We start from the raw sequence: 16,727 nt of genomic DNA, 5'->3' as shown, positions 1-16,727 counted from the left end.
AAGTGCCTTTACTAAGAACCCTTAAAGAACCCTTCAGTTTTTCTGCCCTTTTTCCACCACTGGAACCAATTCTTAATATTCTGATTTGGGAATACACTTTGCATTCACCATACATCAGCCATAACATTAAAACCACTGCCATCTGAAGTGAATAACATGGATCATGTGGGTCCAGTGGCCTCGATCTGCCGAGGGGTGGGATCTACATATCAGGCAGCAAGGCAACAGTTCTTGAAATTGATGTGTTGGAAGCAGGAAAAAAGGCCAAACTGTGAGGGCTAGACGACTGGGTCACAGTATTTCCAAAACATCAGGCAGGCCCTGTGGGGTGTTCCCAGTATGCAGTGGTTAGAACCTGCCGAAAGTGCTCCAAGGAAGGACAGTCGATGAATCGGTGGCAGGGTCATGGGCACCTAAGGCTCACTGATGCTCATGGAGGCCTCATCCACCTGACAACTCACAACAGGACTCAAAGGAGCTGCTGCTGCTGACATTAGTCTTGGTGCCAGATACCACAGGAGACCTTCAGAGGCAGGGGTTTTACAGCCTTGATTTAGGCAGGGGTTTTACAGCCTTGTAGCCTTGACTACATTAAATGGGTTAAATGGGTATTGGTGTTTGTTTTATAGCACCGGCAGTCTAATGCATCACATGTCAGGGCAAATGCCCTTTCCTTTACTTCTTCATCTCTACCAGCTTTCACAAGACTACCATTGCTTATTGCTGCTCACTGCCTTTCATGGATGTCCTGAACATGCTCTGGCAACCGTTTCGACTTGCGTAAGTTGTTGGCAGATGGACCCCCACTAATAACACTCTCACTATTGTTACTGTAATCCTCCGGCTTGCCTCGGGCCATTGTGCGTGGGAGGGTGCAAGGAGGAGGATCAATGCTACCCCCAAGACACACAGGCTCCTGTGAGGTGTCTGTTCTTTAAGCACGCCGCCCGGTGGTCTAAAGGTGCTGTACACTTTCACTTTCTTCCACTAGAAATTTGAGAAGCCAGTGGTCATTAGTGCCACTGATGCACTAATGGCGGCCTCTAGTGGCGACTTACTGAAAGCGACAGTCCATAAACAGTGGAGAACCTTTTTATTTATTTTATTTTATTTTATTTTATTTTATTTTATTTTATTTTATTTTATTTTTTAAGACAAAGATGCAGCCAGAAATCACAGAGTATCTAATTAACACACTTTATGTCCAAATGTTTGCGGACAACCCTTCTAATGAATGCATTTAGCTACTTTAAGCTGCACCCTTTGCACACACATACACACACACACACACACACATACATAGCCTGTCTAGTCCCTGTAGATAAGTATAGCCAACAGAATAGGACTCTCTGGAGCAGATAAACATGAACCTATTGGCACCAAAGACATGGAATTGAAGGGGTTTACAGTGTGGAGCCATGGAACTGCAGTGTTCTCTTAAATGATGGATGTTGGTGCTGCATCCAAAACTTTCGGGATGAATTTGGGCAGTTGGAGGTCCGGTGGGGATCAGTTACTCCAACAAAAGCAGAATGAAAAAAAAGAAAGAAAAAAAAGAATGAGCAGGTGTCCCAATACTTTTGTCCATATAGTGCATGAGCTAGATCAGGGGAGGAGGATGCTTTAGGCTTGATTTCTGATCAGATCATGAGAAAAACGTGTGTTTTGTCAAATTCTGCACCTGCAAATTAAGCACCTGTCCACTGACGTCTGTAATAAGTGAGCTTTGGGTCAACATGTCTATTTCTAAGTTACAGGACACCACTTGGAATCACTGTCTGTGGTAACTGACTGCAGCAGATGCTGGACTGTGTGAAGGTCCACAGAGAGGTTCACTGAGTCTATAGTCTACCGTCTGGCCAAACATTCAAATCTAACAGCAGGACAGATGTGCACTGAGATTTGGCTGCTTTCACAGTGGCTGCTTACGTCAGAGTTGTGTAACTACTGATTTTCTGTCCTGCTGTCTGTCTGTCTCTCTCACTCACACCCTCTCTCTCTCTCGCTCTCTCTCTCTTCACAGAGATAAATCTATTATGCATTAACATTTATATTGAAGGCATTTAGCAGACCCTCTCATCCAGAGTGACTTACAAAAGTGCTTTACTATTTACCCAAGAAAAGCCTCAGCTAGTTTAAATAGACTAATAATTTAAAGATCCTCTAAGTTTAGACTCTACTAAACACAAGTCAGTAAGGAGATCACTCTGCTATTCGCCCAAGTATTCTCGGAAGAGGAGGGTCTTCAGTCTGGGTTTGAAGACAGCGAGCGTTCGGACACCCAGGGGAAGGTTATCCCACCACCACTCCAGTGCCAGGACAGAAAAAAGCCAGGACTCTCATCATTTACATCAGTATCTATTTTTTAACTATTATTTTATCACACAATCCATGATTTCCCACCTACCAGGATTGCTGCTTCAAATAACCATCAATCTGATTAACCATCAGCTTATTGATGACAGGGTTGTGGGCTGCCAGTGCTGCTGCTGCCGCTGCTGCCACTGCCGGGCCCTTGAGCAAGGCCCGTACACCTTTCTGCTCCCTGGGGCACCCATGAGGCATGAGGGCTCACTGTCTTACTGGATGTACTCACTATTGGGCTAAGGGCAGATGTCTGTGTCCAACACAAATGGTCAATATGCTTGCTTTGTCACCTTTGTCAAAGGTGTTCTATTGGGTCCAGATCCGGTAGCTGGGAAGGCCGCTGAGGAACACTGAACCCGTGTTCACTGTTATGAAAACCAGGTTGAGATGACTTCTGGTGGCTCAATTGTAGCTATGAAGGGCTAAACATGGTCAGCAACAAGACTCAAACAGGCTGTGGTACTCAAGCGATGATTGATTGGTAGTAATGAACCCAAAGTGGGCCAAGAAAACCTTCCCCACACCCTTACACCACCATCTCCACCACAATTGTGTCAACAGTCCAGGCTGGTGGAGATGGTGGTGTAAGGGTGTCCAGGCTGGTTTACAAAAGAGCAAGCTCCGTTTCTCCAGGCTCCAACTGTCCAGTGTTGGTGGGCCTGTGCTGAGCCACTGCAGCCTCAGCTTTCTGTTCTTGGCGGACAGAAGTGGAACCTGACGTGGTCTTCTGCTGTTGGAGCCCATCCACCTAAAGTTATGCATACCAAGGGGTTATCTGAGTTACCATAGCTTCATCAAGAAGGAGCGTCCATCCGCAGAGCCGACTCTCGAGACTGGAGTGATGAAAAGGCTTCAGGCCTTCTGGAATGACTTGATGCAGCTCCAGCAATCATGCTACGCTCGATAGCTACTGAAGCTGCTGGTCTAGATCCGCATGGTTTTACGGAGTGTCAATAATACTGTATTCTACAGACTCCTAGCTCGCTCCTCTCCCTCCCTCCCTTCCTGCTGGGTGACCTTAGTGTCCTGTCCTCTCTCTCTCTCTCTCATCCCCTCCACCCCTCTAATTCCCTGCTCACATGTTTGGCTTAGGGCAGCTCTGCCCCTGGATCACGACAGAAACAGAACACAAGATTAATCCAGACCCATTGCTGCTGTCCAACAGCAGCTCCAGCTCCTGCGTACGCTGGCATGCTCCACATACCCCTCACGGCACTGTCCCTTCCACAAACCGGCACCCTACAACCCTCAACCCTGCCCTTTTCCTAAACATTTAGCCCTGTATAGTTCTCCACTTCCTTTAAAAAGTGTGATCATCCTCCAAGTTTGGCGTCGGATGTATTTAGGAATTAGGATAAGTTTAATAAATTATAATTTATTTAATATTCAGTAGTATGAGCCAATGTAAATATAATATATGGCTGTTTAAAGAACAAAGCATACTAATGGAATAATAGTTAATAAATAATCATCCTAAACAATCAATCAAACCACAACAGTCTACTAAAATAAGCTTTGCCCATTTTACAATTTGCCTTGTAATCATCTCCGCTGACGCTGCCTCTTCCCCCCTCACGTCTGTATGGGACATTTATAGAAATACGGAACTAAATTGGTTCAGTACGGGACGCAACATTTCAGTGCCCAATAAAGGACGATTCTGTATTTTTCAGGACGGGTGGCGACCCTACTGTGAGGTGTAAATAGTGGCTGATGCAGCTAACAACTAATGGACACGTATCTTTAGTAAGCGAGCTCTTCCTGAAAGTGCAAATTAAAAGAATGAACTGAATTACTATTAACATTTATTGATTTAGTGCTCGGCTTGTTTTAAAAGTGGGGGACGACTGTGTCAAAAGCTTCCACAGAACACCTAAATTCGGAGTTTGGAACTCAGAACTCTGAATCTGGAACTCGGAACATTGAATTTAGAATTCGGAACGTGGAACTTGGAACATGAAATTCAGAGTTTGGAACTCAGAACTCGGAACTTGGAACTCGGAATTTAGAATTTGGAATTTGGAACTCGGAATTCGGAACTCGGAACCTGGAATTCGGATCTCGGAATTCGGAACTCAGAATTTGGAATTCGGAATGTGGAATTCACAATTTAAAACTCGGAACATTGAATTTGGAACATAGAATTTGGAATCCGGAACATGGAATTTGGAATTTAGAATTTGGAATCCGGAACATGGAATTCGGAATTTAGAATTTGGAATCCGGAACATGGAATTCGGAATTTAGAATTCAGAATTTGGAATCTGGAAGTCGGAATTTGTACTCTGAACTTGGAAAATAAATGCTGAAGAAAGAAAATAAAATAAATGCTGAAGAAAGAAAATAAAATAAATGCTGAAGAAAGAAAATAAAATAAATGCTGAAGAAAGAAGTTCACATGTGGGTTTGATCCTGTCGTTGTATTTACAGCATTTCACAGTGCAGAACAAGGATAGTAAACTGGACAATACTCTTCAATACATTTGAATACAGTGTATTTACTGACAAACACACACGCATACTCTTTCCATACACTCATATACAGCATACACACACACACACAACACTCATATACACTCTTGAACATACACAAACAATGAAATGCTCCAAGGAGTAACATTATGAAAAAGGAAAGTTAGATGGCTCCCTGTGTGTGTGTGTGCGTGTGTGTGTGTGTGTGTGTGGATGGCTTGGTAGTGGGTGTGGTAGTGCAGATGGAACAGGTCATGGGTTACTCACAGCGGGACGTGACGGAAACATTGCCAGAAACATCTTTAATGACGGGACTCGGGTGTAAAGTGTGCGTTGTCAGCTAAGGATACGTCTGTACTGGGTCAACACAACGCTGGACAGGTATTCCAATCGCTAGGTCCTCAGGTGTGTGTTTAGCAGGTAGGCTAGATATTAGCATTTACATCTGCTGAAAACCAGCTCAAGCTGGTTGACCAGCTCAATTCTTGACCAGCATGAGGTGTGTTTTTGCTTGGCGTTGATGGTTTAGCTGGTGACCAATCTGACCAAGCTAGTCAACCAGTAAGATCAAACTGTTCGACCAGCCTGACCATCAAGATTACGCTGGTTGATTGAGGAATGGCCAAGGTGGCTGACCAGCATGACTATCATGACCATGCTGTTGACCAGCATTACCATCATGACCACGGTGGTCGACTACCACTACCATCACAAACAAGATCAAACAGCATTAGCAAAGTTGTTGACCAGTATGACCATCATTACCCTGCTGGTTGACTAGCTTGACCATCATTACCATGCTGTTGACCAGCCTTACCATCATGTTCACATTGGTCGACCAGCATAACCAACATGGTTGACCAGCATGACCATCAAGATCAATCAGCATGAGCAAGGTGGTTACCCAGCATGACCATCATGACCATGCTGGTTGATTAGCATTACCAGCATAACCATTTTGACCAAACTGGTCAAACAGCTTTTACCAAACCAATCAACCAGTATGACCAGCTTGATGACCAGCATGGTTTAGCTAAACCAGCATAGGGTATGTTTTATCCTAGATAACCAGCTTTTCAACCACCTTGACCATTAAAGACCAGCAGGCCATCTGAAACCAGTTACCAAACGCTGGTCTGGAGCTGGGTATTTCAGCAGGGGAGTGTGTTTCTGAAGTATAGAAAAAAAGAAAAAAAAGAGTGTGTGTGTTTGAGTGTTTAGCGGATAGGGGCCTTCAGGGCTGCGTCCACTTCCTCCTCCGGCTGGAGTGTGTGCCATTGGGCCACAGGGCGTCTGGGGTTGGCCAGCATGTCTGACCAGTGGCGTAGGCCCACTCCGCTGGCTCCATAGCCAATCCAGCACTTCCCAATAGCATCATTACTGCCCAGCTTATCGTAGTCATAGACTGTGATCAGCACCTGGATCTTCTGCAGGGATACAGAGCACAGACCGTGTGTAAGATCAGGGGTTATCACACACACTCCTCAGCTGGACACTCCTCGGTCAGAGTGCCCTGTAACCAGGCAGGTGTACTGTATGATCTGCGTTGGTCAGTGTGTCTATGTAGGCTGAATTAGCCTGTTGGGTAGCCTGTGATTGGTTAGCCTACATTACTTTGCCTATGATTAACAGACTGGCTTTTGACTGATTAGTTTATGATTGGCTAGCAAATAATTGGTTAGTCTATGATTGGTTAGCCTACAGTTCCCTGGCCCATAATTGGTTAGCCTGTGATTGGTAACTTCATTATTGCTAAGTCGGTATTGGTACAAATACTTAGCCTATAATTGCTTAGTCTTCATTGGTTAGCCTATTATGTTGGTGAACCTACAATCACTTGGCCTATAATTGGTTAGCCTGTCATTGGTTAGCTCATTATTGACATGTCTATGATTGATTAGTGTAGTAGTGATTAGCCCACAATTACTTCGCCTATGATTAACAGACTGGCTTTTGACTGATTAGCTTATGATTGGCTAGCAAATAATTGGTTAGTCTATGATTGGTTAGCCTACAGTTACTTGGCCCATAATTGGTTAGCCTGTGATTGGTAACTTCATTATTGTTAAGTCTATGATTGGTTAGTCTAGTTGTGGTTAGCCTACAAATACTTAGCCTATAATTGACTAGCTTACAAATACTTAGTTTATAACCGGTTAGTCTTCAATGGTTAGCCTATTATTCACAAGTCTATGATTGTTAGCCTACAATTACTTAGCTTTCTGCTACTTAGTCCTATAATTGGTTAGCATATTTTCTTTGACTGTATATGATTAATTAGCTTATAATTGGTTAGTATTATTATTATTGTTGTTAGGTTATTATTGGCAAGTTTATACGTAGTAAAGCTGTGTAATTATTGGTGAACCTACAATTAGATACACTGTAATTGGCTAGCCTATAATCACTTAGCTTATAATTGGTTAGCCTGTGATTGGTAACTTCATTATTGTTAAGTCTATGATTGGCTAGTCTAGTAGAGGTTAGCCTACAAATACTTCACTTATAATTGGTTAGTCTTCAATGGTTAGCCTATTATTCACAAGTCTATGATTGTTAGCCTACAATTACTTAGCTTTTTGCTACTTAGTCCTATAATTAGTTAGCATATTTTCTGTGACTGTATATGATTAATTAGCTCATAATTGATTAGCCTATTATTCATTAGCTTATTATTGGCAAATTTGTCCAAAGTAAAGCTGTGTAATTATTGGTGAACCTACAATTAGATACCCTGTAATTGGCTAGCCTAGAATCACTTAGTTTATAATTGTTTAGCCTTTGATTGGTAACTTTATTATTGTTAGGTCTATGATTGGTTAGTCTAGTAGTGGTTACCCTACAATTACTTAGCTTGTAATTGACTAGCCTACAAATACCTAGCTTATAATTGGTAAGTCTTCATTGGTTAGCCTATTATGTTGGTGAACCTCCAATTAGTTACCCTGTAATTGGCTAGCCTACAATCACGTAATATTTAATTGATTAGCATATTATTGACAAGTCTATGTTTGGTTAGTCCTGGACTGGTTAGCCACTGCTGCTGGGCTAAAACACTGCAGGCTTTACTGCTCCTCCTCATTTAAGCAGCTGATCCTGAACATATCAGCTAATAAGTAAGGGCTTGAACACCAGGTTGCTAATCTCTGCAAGCCTTCTGGCCCAGAAGGAACCCAGTTTGGTGATGGTGATGGTGATGGTGTGTTTAGTGACAGTGATCTCAACAGTGCTTTACCTGTATCTGAGCAAAGGGGATCTCGAAGCTGAAGCTTTCATTGAAGTACGGGTTCAGTGTGTTCTGTTTAACTGTTGTCTTCTTCTTCTTCAGGCGTTTTCCATTGTGCTGAAGAACCACCTTTACAAAAGGATCTAAGAGAAGGAAGAACAAGCGCAAATTAGCAATGGATATGCTAATTAGAGTAACGAGCAACAGTGCTCACACAGTCCAGTGAAACATGCATGTCATCTTTATTAAGGGTTATTTTCAGCTAAATCCAATATGGTAGAGTTGGGAAAGCATTGGGGCATGGGCCATTAGATGATCCTTAGATGAGACATTTAAGCTCTAACCCATCCTAGATTCCCAGTGCACCTGTAGCAGGTATTCACTGATCAGAGAACCAACCACCACTGACCTGATAAACCACCCACGTCCATCTTCTTCAGGTTCTTGGCCTCCATTACACAGACTGTGAGCTTTCCAGAGGTGGGAACATATCGCAGGGAGATGCAGATGTCACCCAGCTTTTCTTGCTGCTCAGAGAGAAGAACGCAAACAGATAAACAAATACATCTTCGGAGACAGTGGGCCTTAAGCCTGGTTCTAGAGGACCCTGCCCTGCAGATTTTACAGTTTCCTCAGCTTCCAACACAACTGATGAAACATTGAACTAAAGAAGAAGCCCTTCCTGAGGTGTGTCACAGCATGAAAACACTACATCTTGCAGATCGGTGGTCCTCCAGGCACTGAGGCACCTGGCAATAACATGTTTTTAGGATAATCAGATCATAAATGGCCAGCACAGAGTGCAGGTTTGGGATTGGGAACCCCTGACTTGTGGCAGAGCTTCTGGATCCAAACCCCAGAAGAACACCTAAGCCAGGAGGTCAAGCTGAAGTGAGTTCTTCAGCCCTTCTTCAACTCCCTGATTCAAGACAAGAGCTTTGCTGGTACCTATGGGCTGAACTTAACAGCTCCACGTAGCTCTTTCCCAAGGCCATCCTGAGGAGGGTGTATTACAACTGGGAAACAGCTGAGAAACACAGGTTGAGAAGATTCCAAGACACATCTAGAAGCCTCACCTCTTCTTTCTCTCCTCCCACAAGGTCTTTCCACTCATGGATAGGCTGTCCCAGGTCAATACTGTTCATGGCTATCTTGATCTCGCCGATCACATCATGCTTGCCGAAGCGGTCAAAGTCAAACACCTGCAAGACCAAAGTCTGTCCAGCCAGGTCGTTGAAGGGGATCTGGAGAACGGACAGGAGAGAAAGCTTCTTGAGATGCATTCATCAGTGATTTCTACCCAAGAACATCTACAGTGATTGATGCAAAAAGTGGTTCTTTAAGCCGACTCACTGACTTGGGTTTAAACGTTCTAGAAGTTACAGTTACAGACCAAGGGATCACCCACACCTTGAAAATGAATGTCTCGTTAAAAACGGGACACAGGTTCTTGCGCTGAACCTTCGTCTCAAACTTCTTCTTCTTGTCAGGGAGCATGTACACTTTGACGTAGGGGTCAGAGGTTCCACCGATATCCATAGCAGGCAGGTCCTGAGCTTGCAGGATGCCAACAATAAGCTGTAGGAGAAAGGAGATGTAAGAAACACATGTTAATGATGCAGCAACTTGAGTGACTGAGTTATTCACTAATAAGCTGTGGGTGGTGGAAGTGCTGTCAATTCAATAGGACTCTCTGGAGCAGATAAACTGGAACCCATTGGCACCATGATGTCTAATGCCAGGCGTGAGCTAGAGGGGTATAAAGCCCCCCAGCACCGAGCTGTAGAGCAGTGGAACTACTGTGTTCTCTGGAATGATGGTGCCCTATCCAATACTTTTGGGATGAGTTAGGGATGAGGTGGGGGGTTGGTGGTCATCCAACATGCTGACCTCACTAATGCTCTTGTCACTGAATGCAATCAAATCCTCACAACAGTGTTCCAGAATCTAGTAGAAAGCCTTCTTCCCAGGACAATAGAAACAGTTACTCCAACAAAAGCAGAATAAACTCTTTTAATACCCTTGATTTCAGAAAAACAATGAAAGAGCAGGTGTCCCAGTACTTATGGCCACATAGTGTGTGTATATGTATATACACACAGTTCTGCCCCCAGTGTCTGGAATAATAGCAGCTTGTTCAGGTGTATATTTAAATATTACTAACTAGACACCTTAGTCATAACCAGCTGCCACCCACTCCCCCCCGCCACATATGTCCAATGCTACCAGTGCTGGGACAGTAAAGGCTAGCATGAGCTTCCTCATGGAGGTCACATGGAGGTTTCCCAATTTTTAAGCTCTGCTGCATCTTTTCGAACTGCCGTTAATAGAGAGCTCAGCCCGTTTAGAGGAGAACACTTACTGCCAGTGCTGTTATGCCAGCTAACAGACCCCTGCACTGCCACTGAGGAGGATGGTTGTGGCATCACCAGGCATCACACTGGATGATCTCCCAGTGTTAGGACCAATGCTGTAGACATCTGTGCTACTCAGGAGCCCGTCTAATACTCCTAAATTCTTATTTACAGCTCCCTATTGTCCTACTGATGATCTGAAACTGGTCCGATTGCACAGGATGGGCATTATAGACTCACTTTATACACTTACACTACATGTCCAAAAGTTTGTAGACACCTGCTTGTCCAGAATTGCTTTTGAAATCAAGAGTAAGAACAGCAAAGGCCTTAGACTACAAAGGCCTGCAAAGGCTTTACAATAGATATTGGAACATTGCTGTGATTGATTAGCTGATATTTGATACATACTGGCTTTTGACTGATTAGCTTATGATTGGCTAGCAAATAATTGATTAGTCTATGATTGGTTAGCCTACGGTTACTTAGCCCATAATTGGTTAGCCTATAAATGTTAACTTCATTATTGTTAAGTCTATGATTGGTAAGTCTTGTAGTGGTTAGCCTACAAATACTTAGCTTATAATTGACTAGCCTACAAATACTTAGCCTATAATTGACTAGCCTACAAATACTTAGCTTATAATTGACTAGCCTACAAATACTTAGCCTATAATTGACTAGCCTACAAATACTTAGCTTATAATTGGTTAGTCTTCATTGGTTAGTCTATTATGGTGGTGAACCTATAATTACATAGCCTGTAATTGGCTTGCCTACAATCACTTGGCCTATAAGTGATTAGCCTGTCATTGCTTAGCTTATTATTGACAAGTTTATGATTGGTTAGTCTAGTAGTGGTTAGCCAACAAATACTTAGCTTATGACTGGTCGCTTCTGAAATCAAGAATAATAAGCAGGAGACTGTATTAACATTTCTGCAGTAACAGCCTCTATTCTTCTGCAAATGCCTTACTCTAGGTTTTGGAACATTGCTGTAAGGATTTGATGGGATTCGGTCATTAGTTAAGGGCAGTGGTGGCTCAGCGGTTAGAGCGCCGGGCTATCGATAACAGGGTTGTGGGTTTGATTCCCGGGCTCGGCAAGCTGCCACTGTTGGGCCCTTGAGCAAGGCCCTTTACCCTCTCTGCTCCCCGGGTGCTGGAGTTGGCTGCCCACCGCTCTGGGGGTGTGTGTACTCACTGCCCCTAGTTCACTAGTGTGTGTGTGTTCACTACCACAGATGGGTTAAATGTGGAGGACACATTTTGTTGTACAGTGTACAGTGACAAATATGTGCACCTTTAGTTAGCATTAGTGAGGTCAGGTACTGATAATGGATGATTTCTTTGGTTTTAGTGTAAAAAATGGCCCCCAAACATATCCCAGAGGTACTGGCTCCCAATGCTATGGGGCGTTATACCCCTCTAGTTACTGGATGGCTTTGGGCATGTTGGCCTTACTTGACGGCTTACTTGGTGGCTCCTCCAGAGCGCCCTGTTATATTGCCAATACTTTTCTATTGCATTTACAAACGAGTAAACAAGCTCTGCAGGCACAACCAAGTGCCTGTGTCATGTCATGGATGCACCGTAAAATAGCTGAAAGACATTCACTTAAATGTCTGGATACTTGAAGCTGCAACCAAATGGGACTTATTTATTTATTTAAAATATATTAATTTTAATCTTTTAAATGTCAGTTCCAAACTTTTGAAGAGTTATGTGATTAAAAGGCTGATGTAGGAGCTTCATACACTGCTTAGACGAGATAACAGACGAGATAACTGACCAGGCATGACTCAGAAATGCCACCGTACCACAATACCACTGTAGTGTAATGCTTTCAGTCAGACAGTTTACACTGCAGCAGAACCTCTGACGGCCATAACAGAGATTATACTGAGCTGGACAATCCACACACCTGAAGCAGGTCATTTACTGCTCCGCCATTACTATGACCTCTTTTGCTAGTTGGGACCATGCCTAAGCTTATGATGTCTTGGGACTGTAGAAGACTGTAACACTAAGAGGGGGGAGAGTTTTGGGCTGGACGTTGGCTGGCTTCTGCTTTGTGGTACAAAGCCAAGTCCCCCCTCTGATATGTGAAGCCAGGAATGAAAGATAACAGGGTTAAAAGGGACTTGTAGACACAGGAACATGGTAGAGATGGGATTTGTAGTCCGTTACATTAGAGAGGAGGTGCTTCAGGCATGTTTATCCTCCCAAAATCTCTCACACACACACACCTGATTGTCTGTGAAGTTGTAGTCCAGACTGTATTCCAGTTTGCCGAAGAATTCTTGCTCTTTTTCCTCCTCTTGCTTCGCCTCCTCCTGAAATTGACGTTATGGGAAAAATCACGATTAGATTCATTTTTCTCTCAATCAAACTGAATCATATTCATGAATCATGTCCCATTTCTCCAGCATGTGCTTATCTCCAGAGTTTCCCCCTCAATCCCCCTCTCACCTCTCCATCATCTCCGTCACCCTCCTTTTTCCTCCGCCGGCGTCCACCCTTCCTCTCTCGCACTTTCTTTGCTTTCTTCTTCCCTCCTAAACACTTCTTATAGATGCAGAAGGCCAAGCAGCCCACCAGGGCGAGGACCACCACTACGATGGCCCCGATCGCCCACATGGGCACTGAAACAGAGAGACAGAGAATAGGTAAGTGATGAATGGATGAATTCATGATGTATGGATGGGCAGATGGGTGGATGGATAGACAGACAGACAGACTGATGGATGAACAAATGAATGGATGGAAAGTTTGGATGGATGGGTAGATGGATGGACTGATGTGTTGACAGATGGGTGGATGACTGATGAATTGTTGGATGGATTAATGGATACAAGGATGGCAAGATGGACAGACGGATGGCCTAATGGATGTATCGATGGATGATGGATGGAGTGATAGATAGATAGACAGAAAGATGGATGGGTAGATGGATGACTGATGGAATGATGGATGGACAGATGGATGGATGGATGGATGACTGATGGATTAAAGGATGGACAAATGGATGGATGGATGACTGGTGGACTGACAGATGGACAGAGGAATGTATGGATGGATGGATGACTGACAGATGGACAGATGGATGGATGGATGGATGACTGATGGATTGACGGATGGACAGAGGGATGGATGGATGGATGGATGACTGATGGATTGACTGATGGACAGAGGGATGTATGGATGGATGGATGACTGATGGATTGACGGATGGACAGAGGGATGGATGGATGGATGACTGATGGATTGACGGATGGACAGAGGGATGTATGGATGGATGGATGACTGGTGGACTGACAGATGGACAGATGGATGGATGGATGGATGACTGATGGATGACTGATGGATTGACTGATGGACAGAGGGATGTATGGATGGATGGATGACTGATGGATTGACGGATGGACAGAGGGATGTATGGATGGATGGATGACTGATGGATTGACGGATGGACAGAGGGATGGATGGATGGATGACTGATGGATTGACGGATGGACAGAGGGATGTATGGGTGAAGGACTGATGGATTAATTCCTACATGGATGAAAAGTAGGACAGATGGATAGTCTGCTGGATGCATGGGTGGACTGATGGACCGGTAGATGGGTGGATGAATGTATGGACTAATAGAGTGGTGGTGGACAGACGAATGGGCTGATGGGTGGATGGATGACTGATGGATTGTTGGATGGACTAATGTATAGATGGATGGATGGACAAACAAATGGACTGATGGAAAGAGGGGTGAATGGATGGATGGATGGATTCATTACTACATGGATGAAAAGTCGGACAGATGGACAGTCTAATGGATGGGTGGGTAGATGGATGAGTGATGGATTGAGAGATGGGTGGATTGATGGATGAATGCATGGACTAATAGAGTGATGATGGACAGACGAATGGGCTGATGGACAGAGGAATGGATGGATGGATGGAAAGACGAACAAATGGATAGTCTGATGGATGGATGGATGGGTTGGATGAATGGCCAAAGGGATCAAACATTTTGCAGACTGATGAATGGGTGGACAGACAGACGAACAGACTGATGGAAACTTACATTTGATTTTGGGGTCTGAGATGACAGATGGAATGATTGGAAGTTCAGTAAAAGAGAGAAACAGTGAGGGTGACCATGAAGACAGAAAGATGAAGACAGAGTCTAGCTCACACTTTATTCAGTGACTGCTTAAACCTGACCTCCTCACACTGTTATCGAGGGAACCAGGGCTTGGTACTCACTGGGCAGGTGGCTGAGCTCATTGAAGAACTTGTTCTTCATGTTCATGAAGTTGTGAGAGTGGTGAGAAGGTGGAGGTGGCGGGGCGGGGGCAGGTTCAGCCTCCGGCTCCGCCGCCCGCCGCACTCGCTGCTGCAGGCTGACCGATCGCATGGCTGATCAGCTATGGAAAAAAAACAAAAACAAACAGAAGTACTGTGAATCGAGGGGCTTTCAGAGGCCCTAATCACCAAAGCTCACACAGCACATCTTTCATTACTGACCCAAAAACCCCACCTGTCCCTATAATCTCTCTCTCTCCTCTATTCTCTCTCTCTCTCTCTCTCTCTCTCTCTCTCTCTCTCTCTCTCTCTCTCTCTCCTCTATTCTCTCTCTCTCTCTCTCTCTCTCTCTCTCTCTCTCTCTCTCTCCTCTATTCTCTCTCTCTCTCTCTCTCTCTCTCCTCTATTCTCTCTCTCTCTCTCTCCTCTATTCTCTCTCTCTGGACTCCCTCTTTTTTCATCAATCCGTAGAACATCACACAGTGTTGAGTTTCAAACATATCAAACTGCAAAACTGCAAATAAAATTCCACCACTGGATTAAAGCCAAAGCCCACCCATGTTCCCGACCAGCAGAACCATCATGACCATGCTGGTTGACCAGCATGACCACGCTGGTTTACAAGTGTGAAGAAGCCAGTTGACCAGCATGAACATGCTGGCTTTCCAGCATGACCTACCTGACCATGCTGGTCCACCAGTATGACCAGCTTGACCAAACTGGGTTATCCACTTAACCAAACTAGTCAACCAGTATGATCAGTTCTGCTTGACGACCAGCAGAACTGAGCTACTTTTACTATCTTAGGGTATGTTTTCACCTGAATAGCCAGATTTACAACCACCTTGACCATCAAAGACCAGCTTAGGCCATCTGAAACCAGCTGGCCTTGGGCTAAATTTTTTAGTAGCTTAGTTGGGGTCATGCTATTATTGGAAACCCCTGGGTCTAAGCTGCATTTGGAGATTTTTTGGGGGGAGAAATCGCGTCCTGTGGTAAAGAATCTGTACATCTTGCTCCTGGGCTCCCCCTACAGTCAGATGCAATTCGCACTTAAAGGATAGACACTTCTAAAGGATAGGCTTTACACATGCATTTGTGGACAAGATGAGAGATACAGAACTGCCACAGAAAGTGAAAGAAGCATGCTGAGTGCTGAGCTCAGAGCATAATGCAGAAAAGTCACCAACTCAATAACTGCAAAGTGGACCATCTCCATATTAATGCCTATGGGTTTAGAAGGGGTTGTCGTAAAAAAAAGCTCCTGTAGCTGCAATGTGTAGGTGTCCCAATATTTTTGAAATATAACTCGAGTTGCGCAGCCTTGCGTAGTTCTCTCGAGTGTCGTCTTGCCCGCTTAACCAAAATAACACCGTGCATTAGCTGGCGTGCTGAGCCCAAAGTAACAAGGGTACAAATCAGTTGAATATTACAATGATTTTGAAGCTATTAATTTAACGATTAAAAAGGCACTGAAATACTAAATCAACTATGTGGACAAAAGTATTGGGACACCTACACACTGCACCTACAGGAGCTTTTTTTACGACAACTGTAGCCCCTTTGCAGTTATTGAGTTGGTGACTATGCTCTGAGCTCAGCACTCGGCCCTGACTCTGTAACTTTACGTGGTCTGACAGACACTCGGTGGCTGAGCTGCTCTCTGTGGTTCCTCCTAAATAATCCCACTGTTCAATAATACCATTCATAGCTGATGGATGATCTATGGATGAGTGGAAGATCTAGGAGGGAGGAAATTTATAGGGGCTTGATTTTACACGACTGTGGCAATTAGACTGAACAATGACACAAAACACCTGAATTCAGTTAAGAAGTGTGTCCCAATACTTTTGTCCCCATAGTGTTTATCAAAGTGATTGTGCAGTACCTGTACCACTACTGTATCAGTGTTACTACCAGCTGCCCCTGCCTTCCTCTATCACTCCTGACCCAACCCATGAGGAGCTGGCTGCCCGATGTTGGTTCTGAAGGCCTGTCTTTGGG

At 44.2% G+C, this 16,727-nt stretch overlaps 1 protein-coding gene across 1 annotated transcript; it reads right to left on the bottom strand.

Annotated features, from left to right (window-relative positions):
- Positions 1–6,056: 6,056 nt before the first annotated feature.
- Positions 6,057–14,835, bottom strand: syt5a (synaptotagmin Va). Its single transcript, XM_072693584.1, has 9 exons — positions 14,685–14,835; positions 14,503–14,517; positions 12,891–13,063; positions 12,668–12,754; positions 9,476–9,643; positions 9,142–9,309; positions 8,475–8,592; positions 8,075–8,208; positions 6,057–6,266 (listed from the first exon to the last, which is right to left on the bottom strand). The coding sequence occupies exons 1-9, from the start codon at positions 14,833–14,835 to the stop codon at positions 6,057–6,059; spliced, it is 1,224 nt and encodes a 407-aa protein (XP_072549685.1).
- Between the last annotated feature and the right edge of the window lie 1,892 nt (positions 14,836–16,727).

The sequence above is a fragment of the Salminus brasiliensis genome, chromosome 12 (genome assembly GCF_030463535.1).
Source record: "Salminus brasiliensis chromosome 12, fSalBra1.hap2, whole genome shotgun sequence".
NCBI classification, from domain to species: Eukaryota; Metazoa; Chordata; class Actinopteri; order Characiformes; family Bryconidae; genus Salminus; species Salminus brasiliensis.
Note: the sequence above shows the minus strand (reverse complement) of the source record. Positions and strands in the feature narration are given on the sequence as shown.

Excerpts from the sequence above, each read along its gene's own strand:
- syt5a (XM_072693584.1), bottom strand. The coding sequence starts at position 14,835 with ATGCGATCGGTCAGCCTGCAGCAGCGAGTGCGGCGGGCGGCGGAGCCG. Across the intron at positions 9,644-12,667 it reads ACAACTTCACAGACAATCAG|CTTATTGTTGGCATCCTGCA; the intron begins GTGTGTGTGTGT and ends TTTCTCCTACAG. Across the intron at positions 8,209-8,474 it reads GGACGTGGGTGGTTTATCAG|ATCCTTTTGTAAAGGTGGTT; the intron begins GTCAGTGGTGGT and ends TCCTTCTCTTAG.